The 19,243-nt window shown below is 43.8% G+C and overlaps 1 protein-coding gene across 4 annotated transcripts in view; it reads right to left on the bottom strand.

Annotated features, from left to right (window-relative positions):
• LOXHD1 (lipoxygenase homology PLAT domains 1) overlaps positions 1 to 19,243 on the bottom strand; it is a 213,373-nt gene that overhangs the window by 45,186 nt on the left and 148,944 nt on the right. For 2 of the 4 annotated variants that reach the window (XM_007465617.1, XM_007465618.1), the window contains 3 exons: positions 6,670 to 6,878; positions 5,621 to 5,806; positions 2,691 to 2,818 (listed from right to left, as the gene is read on the bottom strand). In XM_007465617.1, the coding sequence (XP_007465679.1) occupies positions 2,691 to 2,818; positions 5,621 to 5,806; positions 6,670 to 6,878 (523 nt within the window). Of the gene's footprint in view, positions 1 to 2,690; positions 2,819 to 5,620; positions 5,807 to 6,669; positions 6,879 to 19,243 lie in introns of those variants that run through there. The other 2 variants (XM_007465616.1, XM_007465619.1) reach the window with 2 other exon arrangements.

Genomic DNA, 19,243 nt, shown 5'->3' with positions numbered 1-19,243 from the left:
AAACAAAAAAAAAAAAAAAAAAAAAAAAAAAAAAAAAATTTGGCCTCTGGGTATAGCATTTTACAACAGGGGCATTGCAGCAGGCAAACCTACACAATGCTTTCTCTGTGACACATGCACATTTCTGCCTCCACCCTGGTCACACGCCATTTCTTGGGAAAGGCTCCCTTGCACAACACTAAGCTGTGTGCATGACACAAGCCCAGTGGGTCTTACAAGTCAAGTTCTTGAGTCAAGATGCTGACCCCTATAATGAGGATTCCAAGACACAGGCCAAACTTCGGGCCACTTGCAAATGCAATGAAGCAAAATATATCTTGGGTAAGAGCCCTGAGCTTGCCCTCCAGAATAATTAAGAAATAATGGCTCTCTTCAAAGAATAAATCTTAATTTGGAAAACCAAAATTCTTTAACAAGGTGCCTCCAAGCATTTACAATATGGTATGACTTTCAAGCAACATTTTTGGAATTTAGATACTACCAGAAAGGAGGTATCTATCTTTCCCACCAGCAACTGTGTCTGTGTGTGTCTATAAAATAAGGTGGAATGTAGGCGTGGGATAATTAATCTGAGAAATTCCAGGAATCTGGGGGCGGGGTGGAGATTAGGGTCAAAGTATTGCAGTAAATATTGTGAGAGATTGAAGATACAAACAGACACTAGCTAGACCAGAGATGATAACAGATGATAACAGAACTCTGACCCACCACCTCTGCAGCAGCAGCCATCCCAGGCAGCCAGACTGCAGCCTCCCCAGCAGTGGGCCCATGATGGTCAGGATGTGGGGAATGACTGCCAGCTTCCCTGATTTGCCCCCCCTTCCAACTCAAGACAATCAGAGAAACCCAGATACGTTCCCCAATCCAATCACATAAGATGCCCGATTCTAGGCAGCTCCCCTTCAGCTTCGCCATGCCCCCAGTAACGCTACACTCGGAAGCTTTGCCAGAGTCCTAACAGCCTTAACCTCTGCCAGACAAAGTGATGGTGGCTCACACCCTTGCTATAGCAAGCTCTAAAGAAATAGCCTCTGTTCTCACTTGGCCTTCGCTTATTTCCACAATTTCAGGAGTTCGAACCTCAGCTCGCCTGCTTACTACCTGAGTGACCTTGAGGAGTTACTTCACCTTTCTGTGTCTCAGGCACCTTATTGGTTGTGAGTTAATATATCTTTAAAAAGCACTTACAATGGTGCCTGGCAGGGAGCAGGTGCTCACTGAATGTTAGCCATTGTTACAATCATCATCAGGGGAGAATTCCAGGAGGAAACGGGAGTTGCATAATAAGAGTGTAGAAGTGCTAAGAGAAGACAGGCAAGAACCGTTCTCATCAGACCCCCAGGCACGAGCTGCACAAGATGAGCAGAGTTCCCGCTCTCGCGAACTGCTCTGTCCATGGGAAGAAACCTGTGCCTGGCTCCTAAGAGCTTCAGCATCGTCCTCACCGTCCTCACCACTGCCACCATCCAGAGGTACATACTGAGGCCTGCTACATGCAAGGCCAGAGTCAGGAGCTGTGAGGACTCAGAAAGGAGGCTTCTCTGGATCCTGCCCTCCAGCCTGGGGAGGCAGCAGTGTGCCCTCAGGGGTGAGTGGCTGTGGATGGGTTTTAGAAATCCTAGGCTTGGGCTCTGAGTCTCTCCCCTCTGATGCTTAAGATATCAGGGGTCAGGGATGGTTTGGGGGACAATGGCTGAACACAGAAAACCAAACAAAACCCAGGACCAAGCTGAGGATTTGCTGGAAGGCGCAGACAGGAAACACCACAAGAGGTTCACCTTTATTGCCATTACTAATAACTATCTTAAGAGGCAGTAGAATCTACTGCCTAAGACTGGGGCCACCTGGGTGCAGTGCCCAGTGCCATAGCTTACTGGCTCTGGGACCTTGAGCAACATGACTTGACCCTGCTGTGCCTCAGTTTTCTTACCTATAGAATGGGGATGTTAATAACGGTCCTCATAGAGTTGTAGGGAGGACTAGGTGTATCAATACATTCAAAGAGCTTAGAAAAATGTCCAGCACAAAATAAGCCCACATCAGTGTCAATGCTGTTGCTGTGGTTCCCTCAGGTGTTAAGCTTTGTGAGTTTGAACATCTTTTCTTCCCGGTTGTACTGTTTCTCCAATGTCTGAGACAGTGTCTGACATAGGTTCAATTGTTTTTTAATATTTTAAAAACTATTTTAGCCTTTTTGTAATCATTTTGAACTTGCAGGCAAGTTGCAAAATAAAACAGGATTTCTGTGTTCCCTTCACCCAGCTTCCCCTAATGTGAACAGGTTACATTACTACCATACAAAGAATGAAAGCAGGAGATACACAATGACACAACGCTATCAACTAACACAGACCTTAGAGTAAACATCTTTGAGTGACAGAAGGAGTGACAGAAGGAAGGAAGGAAAGGCGGAAGGTAGGAAGGAAGGAGTGCTATGGGCTGAGGTGATCAAGGAAGGCTTCCTGGAGGAGGTGGATTTGAGCTAGCCCTTGAAACAGAAGGGTCTTGAGACAGAGAGAGTGGATGAAAAGCTTTCCAGGAGGGAGAAATTACACAGAGGCATGGAGGCCCCAAGGGATGAGGGGAGAGTGAGGGGAGCAGTCTATTTAAAGGCTGGATGGGGCTGGATGGTGGAGGATTGGGTGTGTGGAGGGGCAAAGGGGCAAGGGGCACAGGCCACCTCCAGATACCTGGCCTTCTTTTTGTCCAGCTGCACTTCTTCTGTGCTGCCGTTGGTGCCGTAGAGGGTCATAAAGATGTTGGAGTCGGTGCCACCACCAACCACGTCACCCGTCCACACCGTCATTTCATAGAGCACCTGCCACGAGAGGGATGTGGGTCCTGGGCATTGGTCTCAACCGTTAACCCCACGGATTTGCCTCACTCTCACTGGGGCAAGACAACACGCCCTCCAAGCTCCATGGCTCTGAAAAGAGATCTCCCCCTAATCAACTATAAATGTCTGGAGAGCAAGAGCTAGGCCTTGTTACTGTCTGTGTCCCTGGCTGTGTCCAGTTCAGTGCTGGAGAGGAGCTCAGTTTCTGATAGAGAACGCATGTGCAGTAGGAATATGACCAAAAGCCCCAGTGTTAACCAATTTCTTTGTCAGTCGAATCTCAACCTAAGTCTGTTCATCCCAGCAGCGTGTGTTGGCCAGACAGTGGCTTTTGGAGCCATGCAGGGCGCCATTTGAGTCCCAGATCCGTCCCGTGCTAGCTGTTGACCTGGGCAGAGGCCCCACCTTCTCCAGCCTCTGCTTCCTCCCCCATAAAATAGGGATAAGCACTTTGTAGAGTTGCGAGAGCTACAGACACTTCGCCTTGGGGATGGTTCTGGGGGACTCCCTCCTTCCTGCTGCAGCCAGCACACACCCTGCACATTGGTGAGTGGGAAGCGCGCCCAGTCTGATGGTTCAGGGACTTCTGCCTCCATTCACTTGTGAAGTGGGACAGCCGCCTATTGTACGTGGTTTTCACTTTAGATTGGAATTTTGCCCTTTTGCCTGAGGTTTGCTCCAAAGAGGACGTATTCCCTTTGTATTCCCTTTGTCTCTGCCGGAGGCGGAGGGAGCAGCCTACTCCTCTGAGGATGGTGGTGCCCTCACCGAGGCCCCTGCCTTGGTTCTTCCTCCAAGAGGCAGCCTCATGTCAAGAGGGGCCATCTTCACCCCTGACCTGGAAGTTTCTCTGGTCCTGGCTTCTTACTCCACGCCTCTCACCAGGTGCCCAAGGACTAGCAGTTAGGTCTCGAAGGTTCCGGAGAGGCTTGCACACATGGCCAATGATGTGCCAGGCTGAGCATCTCCTCTGCATATACCTGTACCCGGCCCTTCCCTTCCCCAGTGGCTGCTGTCACTCGTGCAGGAGCTAGGTGCCCATCACCCAGGTGCTTTCGGACTCATAACCCAAGTTATTCATGGCAGTGATCATGCCCCTGGTGTTGTGCCTTTTCAAGCAGCATCTAGAATCTTCACCACGCTACTGCAAGGTTCAAAGTAGTATTTCAGGCCTGGCCAGGAGGACATGTTTGCCAAGGGAGTCATTGAAGAGCACCTTGCTTTACCAGGAAAATCCTCTTAGACAACCTAACAAGGACATTTGTGATGGGCACGGAGCTATCAGAAATGAAAGCAGAAGCCTGACACTATTTTGCTCTAATCCAGCAGACATAGAAACAGAATGATCAAAGTGAGTGCTTGGTGGCCCCATGGAGACTGTCCCTTTAAGGCTGATCTCTCCAGACTCCTGTGTTCTCTGTGTCCATTTTTCTCTCCTTTATGCAGACACATCTCTTTTTATGTCATAGGTGTGTTTCCAGAAAGAGACACAGAAACAGGGCTTTTGTAATTCCAGTCTGATATCAGATGTCCCGGGGAGGTGGCCAGTCCAAAGAGCCCTATAGTTCTTTGTAAAGTGACAAACGTGTGTTCTTTTGTAACATGAATAACTGGGGTGTGGGTCTGGATTTCCACAGACTAAAGAGCTCAGAGGGAGATGTAGCTGTACCGAGCGGGGTGTGCGTATGCGCTGGGAGTGGCACACACACACACACGCCCACGTGCGTGCTGGGAATTGGGTCAGGACGGAGGTCCCTGGATGAATTGTGTGCTCTCCTGCACTGACTGTCTGGCCACAGATGGAGATGGCTGAGCAAGGGAGGGGGGTATCGATGCCGTAGAAAGTTCTGCTCTCTGGCTGTCAAGCAGGGGATGGGCAGGCATCCACACTCCTGCCTGGCAAGAGTTTTAGAGCCCATAACTCAGCCCTTCGTTCTGTTTCCATATACTATACAGTCAGGGCATGCTCAGGCTCAGAGCGATTTCTCCTTACCTGTGTGTGACGGCTTCTGACCTAAATCTAGTAGTGCATTTGTTTGGATTCAGGAATAGAGATGAGGGCTGGGACCTTCTGTTTACCCCACAGCTTTTCAGAGAGAAAGGGAACCTGCAGGTCATGTGACACAGAGGCCTCTGCACCACCAGCTGGCCACGTTTCCTTGGGCCCCAGTACCCAGGCATCCTGCTTCCTGCCTGACACCCACCTGTGACTTTATACAACTTGTCGCAGGTCATTTGGCTAGTTACAGGTGGAGATGGGACAGGAGCTTAGAGCACCTGCCTTCCAGCTTTTTCCCCTTAAGGGGGTCTTGTGCAGACAGCACTCACTACACTATGATACCCAGAGGCTCACAGTCTCCCAAATGCCATCTGTCCTCATGACTGGCCTACTGGTGTTGTTGCAGCATCCTTTGGAGAATAATGACTCTGCATGTCTGTGTAGAGCATGCAAAGCTTTTCTGGACTGTTCATGGTCTCATTAGTTCTCATCAAGATCTTACATGGAACAGGATAGAAAGCATTATTTCCATGTGCTGTATGAGAAAACCAAGGCCCGGAGAGGCCAGATGACTTGTGCATGGTTACAGAGCTGCAGACAAGAAGAGACTTGATTCTCTTGGCTCCTAGCAAAGTGGGTCTGGCTGCTATATAGGGCTGCAGGCCCTGCCAATGCCCCAGGGATGAGTCTGCTGCTTCTCTCACTTCCATTTCCCCTGCTGCTCGCCCACCTCAGCCTGCACTGCCCTTAGCCACAAAATGCACACACACAGGTGCCCTCTATACCTTCACCCCGATGTTCACCACCATGGCATCCAGGAGGTCAAAGACACGGGAGGTGACTCCATCTCCTCGGTCCTTGGCGAGCCAGCAATTGCAGCGCAACGTGTACTTGGTGCCCTGGGTGGGCACAGCCAAGCATAGCTCCTCCACCAGCCAGCAGCTCTCGGGGGAGGCCCCGTCGTGGCCCAGCTAGGAGGGGACACACAGGGGCCATGAGGACAGGGCACAACTGGGAAAGAAGCCCCCCCTGCTCAGGGTCCGCTTCCCCACTCTTCTGCCTCCTCCCTCAGCGTTGCCTTCCAATGTGCTTCGCACTCACTGACCAGAGTCCCTCCCGTGAAGGTGGAGAGATTTTGCAGATGTAATTAAAGTCTCTAATCAGGTGACTTTGAATTAATCAAAAGATTATTCTAGGTGGGCCTGACCTCATTAGGTGAGCCCTTTAAAAGAGGGTCTAGACGTCAGAGATGGAAGAAGTCAGAGAGATTTGAAGCAGAACAGATCTTCTCTGAATGGCTTTGAAGAAAGAAACTTTCTTATTTTGGAGAGGGTCACGTGGCAGGGAATGCCGGCAGCCTCTGGCCTTGGTCCTACAACTACAAGGAAACAGATTCCTTCAACAACCATTGAGCTTGGGATAGGACCCCAAGTCTCAGATGAGACCCCAGCCGTGGCAGCAACTTGATTTCAGCCCAGTGAGACCTTGAGAAGAGGGCCCAGCTAACTCAGACCTGGACTTCTGACTCAGGACACTGTGAAATAATACATTTGTGTGGCCTTAAATTATTAAGTTTGTAGTAATTTGTTACACAGCGATAAAAAACTAATACACAGGCATCCCCATTGGGTGGGTGGAAAACGGACCTGGAGGGGCAGGTGATGCAACCAAGGTCACCCAGCTAGTTGATGGCAGGGGCCAGGAGCTCCTCCTCGGCTGCCTGTTCTGAGTGGGGTTCAGGTCCGTCCCACTCACCCTCCCACCTGTGTACTGGTCAGTTCCTTCCTTCCTTCCCTAGGGGTGGTCACCATCCCGAGGCCCTAGGGCCCAGCACCTCTATTTTCTTGATCACGCCCACATCCAAGCCTGCAACATAGAACTCCTCCACTGAGCCGCAGCTGAAGCCCTTCTTCCCTCGGGGATAGTCCAGCCAGATGCGGTTACTGCGCTCGTCATCCTCTCCGATGAGGAAGATGAAGGCCCGGCTGTCGGTGGCTGCGTCCTTCTGCTTCCCCGTGGTGACTGACACATAGTAGGGAATAACTGCAAGAGATCATGGGAGCCCAGCCTCATCACAGGCCACGTGGACCAGGGTAGGCTTGGACACTTGGAAATGACCTCTGGAGGCACTGATCTCAGCTCCCTGCCTCTGAGACAAAGTACAACAGAGCTTTTCAGACTGGCAGGCATCTACCCTCCAGGGACTGAGGGAGCTGGTAACTCCCAAGAGAAGATCAAAGAGAGCATGGTTGCCACATCTAAAAGCCCTGTTGACCAATTATCTTAGTTGCACCTAGCACTCCCATGTGAAGTGGGGTGAGAAAGATAATGGCTAGCCAAGTACAGGGGTTAGATGCCTGAAAAGCTTATCATAGATAAGAAAAGCTTATCACAGCAAAAATGAGGTTGGCAAAAGCAAGGTCTTAAGGAAAGTAGGAATTTAGGGAGGATAATAAAAAATAGCATTTATATATGTAACCTGGTAAATGAAAGTTCTAGAAGGCACTCATTTCCAAAACAATCCAGATTAAACAGCATAAAAACTTGCTCAGGTAGTATGGCATAGAGTTCTAGTTGCCCAGCCAGTTTCCATTCTCCTTGCAGCTAGGGGTGATCATGATATATAAGATGTTGGGAAATTTCTTTTAAAGGGTCTGACTCAACTGGGAGGAGCACCTTTTTGCCCCTTACCCTTCCATTCATTCTGCTTGGAATGTGGATGTGATGTCTGGAGCTCCAGCTCCAAGTCTTCTTGGAACCATGGGCAACCTTTAGAATGGAAGCCACTTGTAAGATTGCCAGAGTGGTCAGGTTGAAAGAGCCTAGGTCCCTGAATTCACTGGGGCTGCAATATCATTCTCAACTGCTTCTCTTTGAATTTTTATGTGTAGGAAAAGAAAAATTCCTTGTTCATTTAAGCCACTATCTTTAGGTCTCTTGTTATTTGCAGTTACTAACTGAAACAGGTTGGAAAACCTTCTCCTGGCTCATCTTCCTCAACAGCTTGGGAGACACTGCCCTGGGGTAGTAGATGTTAGGTTATGCAATCTGTAGCCCTTTGAAAAATGTCCAGACTAGACCTTCCTGGCTGGAATTACCTGCATTGTTTTCTGCCCATGGCTGCATTTCATCTTTACAAGGAGAGCCCCACTGGCCTTTCCACAGTTGATCATCGGGCTTAATTAAGGAGAAGCACTTTCTTGTGGGTCCTGTCTAAGAAGGTAGAGTATAAAAAGATTGGCTCTTTGCCCAATCCTATCCTACAGACCCTCCATGTGGTCTTCTGGAGAAAAATATAGTGGTTGACATGCTCTTATATCTAAGAGAACTGAACAGAAAAGCAGTGGATTTAAATGTCCAACAGAAAAATATACAACTGCCTTATCTCAAAAATCTAGTTGGAAAAAATGAACTCAGGATATTACAATATTGTTTTAAGAAGCAGGAAAAAACTGAAGCTAAGAGAGTGACTTGTCCAAGGCCGCACGTTTTCTTGTCAGAGCCAGAAATGGAACTTAAATCTCCAAAAAACCAGCTCAGGACTTCTTCCCCCCCACCCCACCCACTGTTCATGCCTAAAATTTGCATGGCTGAGTCCTAAACAACATACAAGGAATTCTCACTGCTTCTCTTGATTTCTGTCTCATGAGAATTGTCCTAGGCTCTCTGGGCTGAAACTATTTCTTGGGAGTCTGGGTGAGGGCAGAGTTTAGGATGATACCCTCCTGGTGGTAGATCAGCAGATTAAGGATGTCATCATCCTAACTTCTCTTAGCCTTTGTTTCCCCATCTGTAAAGGAAATAATTGCTGCCCTCTGTAAACAAAATTAATAAACAAAAACGTCAATTAAATAGAGTCTGGTGACCAGAAGGGGGAGCTCTCACTCCCTATGATGATGGCAGTGTCCAACAGGAAAAAGAAAGACTCCACTTCTTTCCTGGCAACAACTCAGTCAATGGAAAGCCCTGGACTCTTTGTTTACTACAACTCTCCCAACTGCCTTTTCCAAGAGTTCTCCCTTGCTCTGTGGGGACTTGCAGGTAGTTTGCCAGGGTTGCAGACTCCGAATTGCAATTCTCTGCTGCTCCCAAAAAACCCATTTTGCTAGAGAAATAAGTGGCAGTCTATTTGTTTTAGGTCAACATTTTGGTGGCCCATACAGGGATCCAGAGAAGAGCCCCGACAGGTCTGGGGCTGGTGAGCAAACAGGTGAGATACCCACAAGTGAGCCCATCGTGCCCACTGCTTTTCTTGTCAACCCTGGAGTTTGAAGGTATGTCTTTTTCCTGGATCTGAGCTCATACTCTCTTTGCATTTGAAGCTTTCCAGGCCTTATCTGGGATCTATTTTAAGGTTTTGTCCTTTCTGGTTAAGGCCTTGTTCTTTATACGAGTACTCATTTGCCACCTTGGTCAGATTTTGAGATCAGACTCTTTCAACTGAAACTGGTTAGGTTTCAACCTGTTCCCTTTGGAACGGGGGCTGTTTCATTGCAACTGTGCTGTTTCAGCCTTTGACCCATTCCTTTGGAGTAGGGGTTGTTCTATGAGAAGTGGGCTGAGAAGCCTTTGGCCTGGCTCCTCTAGAACCAACCTGTTCCCTTAGAACTTGCTAGTATTAGACCTGCAGTTCCTTTGCAAGCTGTTTGAGATATTTGAACTGTTTAAGCTATTGAACTGAGTTGTTTAAAATGTAAGATGGTTGAGTTTTTTAATCTGTTTAAAAATTATTCTTTTACTCTATAGAAAATGCTCTGAGAAATAGGATCCCAGTTATCTAAATATTTTGAGGGTACCCCTCCTACAGGGAATCTGGTCAATTTTATGTGTAAAAACCTCAGTTCTTCCTCATACGCATTTCTAACTAAATGGATCTACCTGACCAAAGGCAATTTAGAATACCAATGGCCAAATGGAACTTCTGAAATCCCCAAAATGAATTTTTTAAAAACCAAATTGGAATACAATAGTGCTAAAATTTCTAGAACTGAATGGAATGTGTATTTAGATTGGTACTTTGAGGCTTCCAAACATTATCATAAGCCTAAAATTGCCTCTCTGCAAGTGAGCCTTTTGTAAGTAGCAGTATAGACGGGTCTTGTTGTTTTTAATCCAATCAGCCACCCTATGTCTTTTGATTGGTGCATTTAATCCATTGACATTTAAAGTGATTATCGATAGCTATGTCATTTTGTCACTTGTTTTCTGTTTTTTTGTAGTTCTTTGTTCTTTTCTTCTTCTTTTCAGTTTCTTCCCTTTCGGTCTGATGATTTGCTTGTGTTCCTTTCTCTCTAGTTTTTTGTGTATCTATTGTAGGTTTTTGATTTGCGGTTATCTTGGGGTTTGTATATGTTGACCCATAACTATATCTACTTTGTTGTAAACTGGTAGTCATTTAAGTTCAAATACTGCCTAAAAGATCTACATTTTTTTACTCCCCTCCCCCATGTTTTGTGTTTTTGATGTCATATTTTATATCTTCATGTCTATCTTTTAGCTATTATAGTTATAGAATTTATTTGCCTTTACTAGTGGGATTTTTCCTTTCCTCGAAGTTCTTACTTCTTGTTGCAGCTTTGTTTTTTTTTTAAACATCATTATTGGACTATAATTGCTCTACAATGGAGTGCTTGTTTCTACTTTATAACAAAGTGAATCAACTATACACACACATATATCCCCATACCTCCTCCCTCTTGGGTCTCCTTCCCACGTGTCCCTCCTACCCTCCCTATCCAACCCCTCTAGGTGGTCACAAAGCACTGAGCACATCTCCCTGTGCTATGTGGCTGCTTCCCACTAGCTATCTATTTTACATTTGGTAGTGTATATATGTCCATGCCACTTTCTCACTTCGTCCCAGCTTACCCTTCCCCCTCCTCATGTCCTCAGGTCCATTCTCTACGTCTGAGTCTTTATTCCTGTCCTGCCCATAGGTTCTTCAGAACCATTTTTTTTTTTAGATTCCATAAATATGTGTTAGCATACGTATTTGTTTTTCTCTTTCTGACTTACTTCACTGTGTATGACAGACTCTAGGTCCATCCACCTCACTGCAAATAACAATTTCGTTTCTCTTTATGGCTGAGTAATATTCCATTGTACACATGTGCCACATCTTCTTTGCCCATTCATCTGTCAATGAATACTTAGGTTGCTTCCATGTCCTGGCTTTTGTAAATAGAGCTGCTATGAGCATTGTGGTACATGACTCATTTTGAATTATGATTTTCTCAGGGTATGTGCCCAGTAGTGGGATTGCTGGGTCATATGGTAATTCTATTGTTAGTTTTCTAAGGAGCCTCCATACTGTTCTCCATAGTGGCTGTATCAATTTACATTCCACCAACAATGCAAGAGGGTTCCCTTTTCTCCACACCCCCTTCAGCATTTGTTCTTTGTAGATTTTCTGATGATGCCCATTCTAACTGGTGTGAGGTGATACCTCATTGTAGTTTTGATTTGCATTTCTCTAATAATTTGTGATGTTGAGCAGCTTTTCATGTGCTTCTTGGCCATCTGTATGTCTTCTTTGGAGAAATGTCTATTTAGGTCTTCTGCCCATTTTTGGATTGGGTTGTTTGTTTCTTTAATATTGAGCTGCATGAGCTGTTTATATATTTTGGAGATTAATCCTTTGTCTGCTGATTCATGTGCAAATATTTTCTCACACTCTGAGGGCTGTCTTTTCATCTTGTTTATGGTTTCCTTTGTTGTGCAAAAGCTTTGAACTTTCATTAGGTCCCATTTGTTTATTTTTGTTTTTATTTCCATCACTCTAGGAGGTGGATCAAAAAAGATCTTGCTGTGATTTATGTCAAAGAGTGTTCTTTCTATGTTTTCCTCTAAGAGTTTTATAGTCCCCAGTCTTACATTTAGGTCTCGAATCCATTTTGAGTTTATTTTTGTGTATGGTGTTAGGGAGTGTTCTAATTTCATTCTTTTACATGTAGCTTTCCAGTTTTCCCAGCACCACTTATTGAAGAGACTGTCTTTTCTCCATTGTATATCCTTGCCTCCTTTGTCATAGATTAGTTGACCATAGGTGTGTGGGTTTATCTCTGGGTTTTCTATCTTGTTCCATTGATCTATGTTTCTGTTTTTGTGCCAGTACCATATTGTCTTGATTACTGTAGCTTTTTTTTTTTAACGGTCCAACTAGTGTTTACTTGAGCATTCTTTTTTTTTTTTTTTTTAACATCTTTATTGGGGTATAATTCCATACAAATTTTAAGATGATTTGTTCTAGTTCCGTAAAAAATGCCATTGGTAATTTGATAGGGATTGCATTGAATCTGTAGATTGCTTTGTGTAGTATAGTCATTTTCACAATATTGATTCTTCCAATCCACGAACATGGTATATCTCTCCATCTGTTGGTATCATCTTTAATTTCTTTCATCAGTGTCCTATAGTTTTCTGCATACAGGTTTTTGTTTCCCTAGGTAGGTTTATTCTTAGGTATTTCATTCTTTTTGTTGCAATGGTAAATCAGAGTGTTTCCATAATTTCTCTTTCAGATTTTTCATCATTAGTGTATAGGAATGCAAGAAATTTCTGTGCATTAATTTTCTCTCCTGCAACTTTACCAAATTCATTGATTAGCTCTAGTAGTTTTCTGGGGGCATTTTTAGGATTCTCTATGTATACTATCATGTCAACTGAAAACAGTGACAGTTTCACTTCTTCTTTTCCAATTTGTATTCCTTTTATTTCTTTTTCTTCTCTGAGTGCCATGGCTAGGACTTCCAAAACTATGTTGAATACTAGTGGTGAGAGTGGACATCCTTGTCTTGTTCCTGATCTTAGAGGAAATGCTTTCAGTTTTTCACCATTGACAATGATGTTTTCTGTGGGGTTGTCATATATGGCCTTTATTATGTTGAGGTAGGTTCCCTCTATGCCCAGTTTCTGGAGAGTTTTTTATCATAAATGGGTGTTGAATTCTGTCAAAAGCTTTTTCTGCATCTATTGAGATGATCATATGGTTTTTACTCTTCAATTTCTTAATATGGTGTATCACATTGATTGATTTGTGTATACTGAAGAATCCTTGCATCCCTGGGATAAATCCCACTTGGTCATGGTGTATGATCCTTTTAATGTGTTGTTTGATTCTGTTGGCTAGCATTTTGTTGAGGATTTTTGCATCTATATTCATCAGTGATATTGGTCTGTAATTTTCTTTTTTTGTTATATCTTTGTCTAGTTTTGGTATCAGGGTGATGGTGGCCTGATAGAATGAGTTTGGGAGTGTTCCTTCCTCTGCAATTTTTTGGAAGAATTTGAGAAGGATGGGTTTTAGCTCTTGTCTAAATGTTTGATAGAATTCACCTGTGAAGCCATCTGGTCCTGGACTTTTGTTTGTTGGAAAATTTTTAATCACAGTTTCAATTTCATTACTTGTTATTTGTCTGTTCATATTTTCTGTTTCTTCCTGGTTCAGCCTCGGAAGTTTATACCATTCTAAGAATTTGTCCATTTCTTCCAGGTTGTCCATTTTATTGCCATAGAGTTGCTTGTGGCAGTCTCTTAGGATGCTTTGTATTTCTGCGGTGTCTGTTGTAACTTCTCCTTTTTCATTTCTAATTTTATTGATTGAATCCTCTCCCTCTTTTTCTTGATGTGTCTGGGTAAAGGTTTATCATTTTTTTTTAATCTTCTCAAAGAACCAGGTTTTAGTTTCATTGATTTTTGCTATTGTTTTCTTCATTTCTTTTAATTTATTTCTGTTCTGATTTTCATGGTTTCTTTCCTTTTTTTCGGTATACGGGCCTCTCACTGTTGTGGCCTCTCCCGCTGCGGAGCACAGGCTCCAGATGTGCAGGCTCAGCAGCCATGGCTCAAGGGCCTTGATGCTCCATGGCATGTGGGATCTTCCCGGACCGGGGCACGAACCCGTGTCCCCTGCATCGGCAGGCGGACTCTCAACACTGCGTCACCAGGGAAGTCCCCCTCTGCTCTGACCTTTGTGATTTCTTTCCTTCTGCTAACTTTGGGTTTTGTTTGTTCTTCTTTCTCTAGTTCCTTTAGGTGTTACTTTTTTTTTTTTTTTTTTTTTTCCGGGCTAATGTGGCCTCTCCCATTGCGGAGCACAAGCTCCGGACGTGCAGGCTCAGCGGCCATGGGTCACGGGCCCAGCTGCTCCACAGCATGTGGGATCTTCCCGGATCGCGGCACGAACCTGTGTCCCCTGCATTGGCAGGCAGACTCTCAACCACTGCACCACCAGGGAAGCCCCTAGGTGTAACGTTAGATTGTTTATGAGACTTTTCTTATTTCTTGAGGTAGGCTTGTATAGCTATAAACTTCCCTCTTAGAACTGCTTTTGCTGCATCCCATAGGTTTTGGATCATCGTGTTTTCATTGTCATTTGTCTCTAGGTATTTTTTGATTTCCTCTTTGATTTCTTCAGTGATCTCTTGGTTATTTAGTAACGTATTGTTTAGCCTCCATGTGTTTGTGTTTTTTACGTTTTTTTCCTTGTAATTCATTTCTAATCTCATAGCGTTGTGGTCAGAAAAGATGCTTGATATGATTTCAATTTTCTTAAATTTACTGAGGCTTGATTTGTGACCCAAGGTGTGATTTATGCTGGAGAATGTTCCATGTGCACTTGAGAAGAAAGTGTAATCTGCTGTTTTTGGATGGAATGTCCTGTAGATATCAATTAAAACTATCTGGTCTATTGTGTCATTTAAACTTGTGTCTTCTTATTAATTTTCTGTTTGGATGATCTGTCCATTGGTGTGAGGTGTTAATGTCTCCCACTATTATTGTGTTACTGCTGATTTCCTCTTTTAGAGATGTTAGCAGTTGCTTTATGTATTGAGGTGCTCCTATGTTGGGTGCATGTATATTTATAATTGTTATATCTTTCTTGGATTGATCCCTTGATCATTATGTAGTGTCCTTCCTTGTCTGTTGTAACATTCTTTATTTTAAAGTCTATTTTATCTGATATGAGTATAGCTACTCCAGCTTTCTCTTGATTTCCATATGCATGGAATATCTTTTTCCATCCCCTCACTTTCAGTCTGTATGTGTCCCTAGGTCTGAAGTGGGTCTCTTGTAGACAACATATATGTGGGTCTTGTTTTTGTATCCATTCAGCAAGCCTGTTTCTTTTGGTTGGAGCATTTAATCCATCCACGTTTAAGGTAATTATCGATATGTATGTTCCTATTACCATTTTCTTAATTGTTTTGGGTTTGTTTTTGTAGGTCCTTTTCTTCTCTTTTGTTCCCCACTTAGAGTAGTTCCTTTAGCATTTTCTGTAGAGCTGGTTTGGTGGTGCTGAATTCTCTTAGCTTTTGCTTTTCTGTGAAGCTTTTGATTTCTCCAACGAATCTGAATGAGATCCTTGCTGGGTAGAGTCATCTTGATTGTAGCTTCTTCCCTTTCATCACTTTAAGTATATCATGCCACTCCCTTCTGGCTTGTGTAGTTTCTGCTGAGAAATCACCTGTTAACCTTCTGGGAGTTCCCTTTTATGTTATTTGTCGTTTTTCCCTTGCTGCTTTCAACAATTTTTCTTTGTCTTTAATTTTTGCCAGTTTGATTACTATGTGTCTCGGCATGTTTCTCCTTGGGTTTATCCTGTATGGGACTCTCTGTGCTTCCTGGACTTGGGTGGCTTTTCCTTTCCCATGTAGGGAAGTTTTCAACTATAATCTCTTCAAATATTTTCTCAGGTCCTATCTCTCTCTCTTCTCCTTCTGGGAGCCCTATAATGCAAATATTGTTGTGTTTAATATTGTCCCAGAGGTCTCTTAGTCTGTCTTCATTTCTTTTTGTTCTTTTTTCATTATTCTGTTCTGTAACTGTGAATTCCACCATTCTGTCTTCCAGGTCACTTATCCTTTCTTCTGCCTCAGTTATTCTGCTATTGATTCCTTCTAGTGTATTTTTCATTTCAGTTATTGTATTGTTCATCTCTGTTTGTTTATTCTTTAATTCTTCTAGTTCGTTGTTAAACATTTCTTGCATCTTCTCGATCTTTGCCTCTATCCTTTTTCTGAGGTCCTGGATCATCTTCACTATCATTATTCTGAATTCTTTTTCTGGAAGATTGCCTATCTCCATTTCATTTAGTTGTTTTTCTGAGCTTTTATCTTGTTCCTTCATCTGGTACATAGCCCTCTGCCTTTTCATCTTGTCTATCTTTCTGTGAATGTGGTTTTCATTCCACAGGCTGCAGGATTGTAGTTCTTCTTGCTTCTGCTCTCAATTTTCTTAAATTTACCAAGGCTTGATTTGTGACCCAAGATATGATCTATCCTAGAGAATGTTTCATAAGCACTTGAGAAGAAGTTGTATTCTGTTGTTTTTAGATGGAATGTCCTATAAATATCAATTAAGTCCATCTTGTTTAATGTGTCATTTAAACGTTGTGTTTCCTTATTTATTTTCATTTTTGATGCTCTTTCCATTGGTGAAAGTAGGGTGTTAAAGTCCTCTACTATGATTGTGTTACTGTCGATTTCCCCTTTTATGGCTGTTAGCATTTGCCTTATGTACTGAGGTGCTCCTATGTCGGGTGCATAAATATTTACAATTGTTATGTGTTCTTCTTGATTGATCCCTTGATCATTATGTAGTGTCCTTCTCTGTCTCTTTAATAGTCTTTAAAGTCTACTTTGTCTGATATGAGAATTGCTTCTCCAGCTTTCTTTTGATTTCTGTTTGAATAGAATATCTTTTTCCATCCCCTCACTTTCAGTCTGTATGTGTCCCTAGATCTGAAGTGGGTCTCTTGGAGACAGCATATATACAGGTCTTGTTTGGTATCTTGTTTATACAGCCAGTCTATGTCTTTTGGTTGGAGCATTTACATTTTTTTAAACATCTTTACTGGAGTATAATTGCTTTACAATGGTGTGTTAGTTTTTTCTGTATAACAAAGTGAACCAGTTATACATATACATATATCCCCATATCTCTTCCCTCTTGTGTCTCCCTCCTGCCCACCTTGCCTATCCCACCCCTCTAGGTGGTCACAAAGCACTGAGCTGATCTCCCTGTGCTATGCAGCTGCTTCCCACTAGCTATCTATTTTACATTTGGTAGTGTACATATGTCCATGCCACTCTCTCACTTTGTCCCAGCTTACCCTTCCCCCTCCACATGTCTTCAAGTCCATTCTCTAGTAGGTCTGCATCTTTATTCCTGTCTTGCCCCTAGGTTCTTCATGACCATTTTATCTTTTTGCTTTTTCTTTTTAGATTCCATATATATGTGTTAGCATATGGTATTTGTTTTTCTCTTTCTGACTTACTTCACTGTGTATGACAGACTCTAGGTCCATCCACCTCACTACAAATAACTCAATTTCATTTCTTTTTATGGCTGAGTAATATTCCATTGTATATATGTGCCACATCTTCTTTATCCATTCATCTGTCTATGGACACTTGAGGAGGTGGACTTTGGGAGCAATGATATATATATTTTTTTCCCTTTTTCTCTTTTTGTGAATGTGTATGTGTATGCTTCTGTGTGTAATTTTCTCTGTATAGCTTTGCTTTTACCATTTGTCCTAGGGTTCTGTCTGTCCGTTTTTAAAATTTTTTTCCTAGTATAGTTTTTAGCGCTTCTTATCATTGGTGGATTTGTTTTTTGCTTTGTTTGCTCTCTTCTTTCTTTCTTTTTTATTACTTTAATTTTTTTAATAATTATTTTTAAAAATTATTTTATTTTATCTTTTTCATTCTTTCTTTTTTTCTCCCTTTTATTCTGAGCTGTGTGGATGACAGGCTCTTGGTGCTCCACCCAGGCATGAGGGCTGTGCCTCTGAGGTGGGAGAACCAAGTTCAGGACATTGGTCCACCAGAAGTCTCCCAGCTCCATGATTGATAACTACCTTAAATGTAAATGGAGGGCAGGTCCATGTCTGGTGGTATGTTTTGGGGTGTCTGTGACCTTATGATTTTAGGCAGCCTCTCTGCTGATGGGTGGGGTGTGTTCATGTCTTGCTAGTTGTTTGGTATAGGGTGTCTAGCACTGTAGCTTGCTGGTCGTTGAGTGGAGCTGGGTGTTAGCATTGAGATGGAGATCTCTGGGAGAGCTTTCACTGTTTGATATTACATGGAGCCAGGAGGTCTGTGGTGGACCAATGTCCTGAACTCAGCTCTCCCACCTCAGAGGCACAGGCCCGACACCCGGCTAGAGCACCAAGACCCTGCCAGCCACATGGTTCAGAAGAAAAGGGAGAAAAAAAAGAAAGAAAAATAAAATAAAATAAAGTTATTAAAATTAAAAATTATTAAAAATTAAATAATTAAAAAGTAATAAAGAAAGAAAGAAGATCCACCAATGATAACAAGTGCTGAAGAAAAAAAAAGGACAGACAGAACCCTAGGACAAATCGTAAAAGCAAAGCTATTCAGACAAATTCACACAAAGAAGCATACACATACACACTCACAAAAAGAGAAAAAGGAAAAAGATATATATGTCTATATATATAAAAAAAGGAAGAGAGCAACCAAATCAATAAACAAGTCTTCCAATGATAATAAATTCTAAATACTAAACTAAGATAAACATAAAACCAGAAACAAATTATTTGCAGAAAGCAAACCCCAAGTCTACAGTTGCTCCCAAAGTCCACCACTTCAATTTGGGATGGTTCGTTGTCTATTCATGTATTCCACAGATGCAGGGTACATCAGGTTGATTGTGGAGATTTAATCCTCTGCTCCCGAGGCTGCTGGGAGAGATTTCCCTTTCTCTTCTTTGTTTGCACAGCTCCTGGGGTTCAGCTTTGGATTTGGCCCCGCCTTTGCGTGTAGGTCGCCTGAGGGCGTCTGTTCTTCGCTCAGACAGGACGGGGTTAAAGGAGCAGCTGATTAGGGGGTTCTGGCTCACTCAGGCCAGGGCAAGGGAGGGGCACGGAATCCGGAGCAAGCCTGCTGCGGCAGAGGCCAGTGTGACATTGCAACAGCCTGCGGCGCGCCGTGTGTTCTCCCAGGGAAGTTGTCCCTGGATCACAGGGCCCTGGCAGTGGTGGGCTGCACGGGCTCCCGGGAGGGGAGGTGTGGAGAGTGACCTGTGCTTGCACACAGGATTCTTGGTGGCTGCAGCAGCAGCCTTAGCACTTCATGCCCGTCTCTGGGGTCTGCGCTGATAGCCGTGGCTCGCGATAGTCTCCAGCGCTCGTTTAGGCGGTGCTCTGAATCCCCTCTCCTCACGCACCAGGAAACAATGGTCTCTTGCCTCTTCGGCAGCAGCAGACTTTTCCCGGACTCCCTCCCAGCTAGCTGTGGCACACTAGACCGTTCAGGCTGTGTTCACGCAGCCAACCCCTGTCCTCTCCCTGGGATCTGATCTCTGAAGTCCGAGCCTCAGCTCCCAGCCCCTGCCCGCCCCGGCGGGTGAGCAGACAAGCCTCTCCGGCTGGTGAGTGC

This window comes from Lipotes vexillifer, unplaced genomic scaffold (genome assembly GCF_000442215.2).
Source record: "Lipotes vexillifer unplaced genomic scaffold, Lipotes_vexillifer_v1.1 scaffold36, whole genome shotgun sequence".
Classification (NCBI taxonomy): domain Eukaryota; kingdom Metazoa; phylum Chordata; class Mammalia; order Artiodactyla; family Lipotidae; genus Lipotes; species Lipotes vexillifer.
The sequence above is the reverse complement of the archived record's forward strand: the minus strand, read 5'-3'. Positions and strand labels throughout refer to the sequence as shown.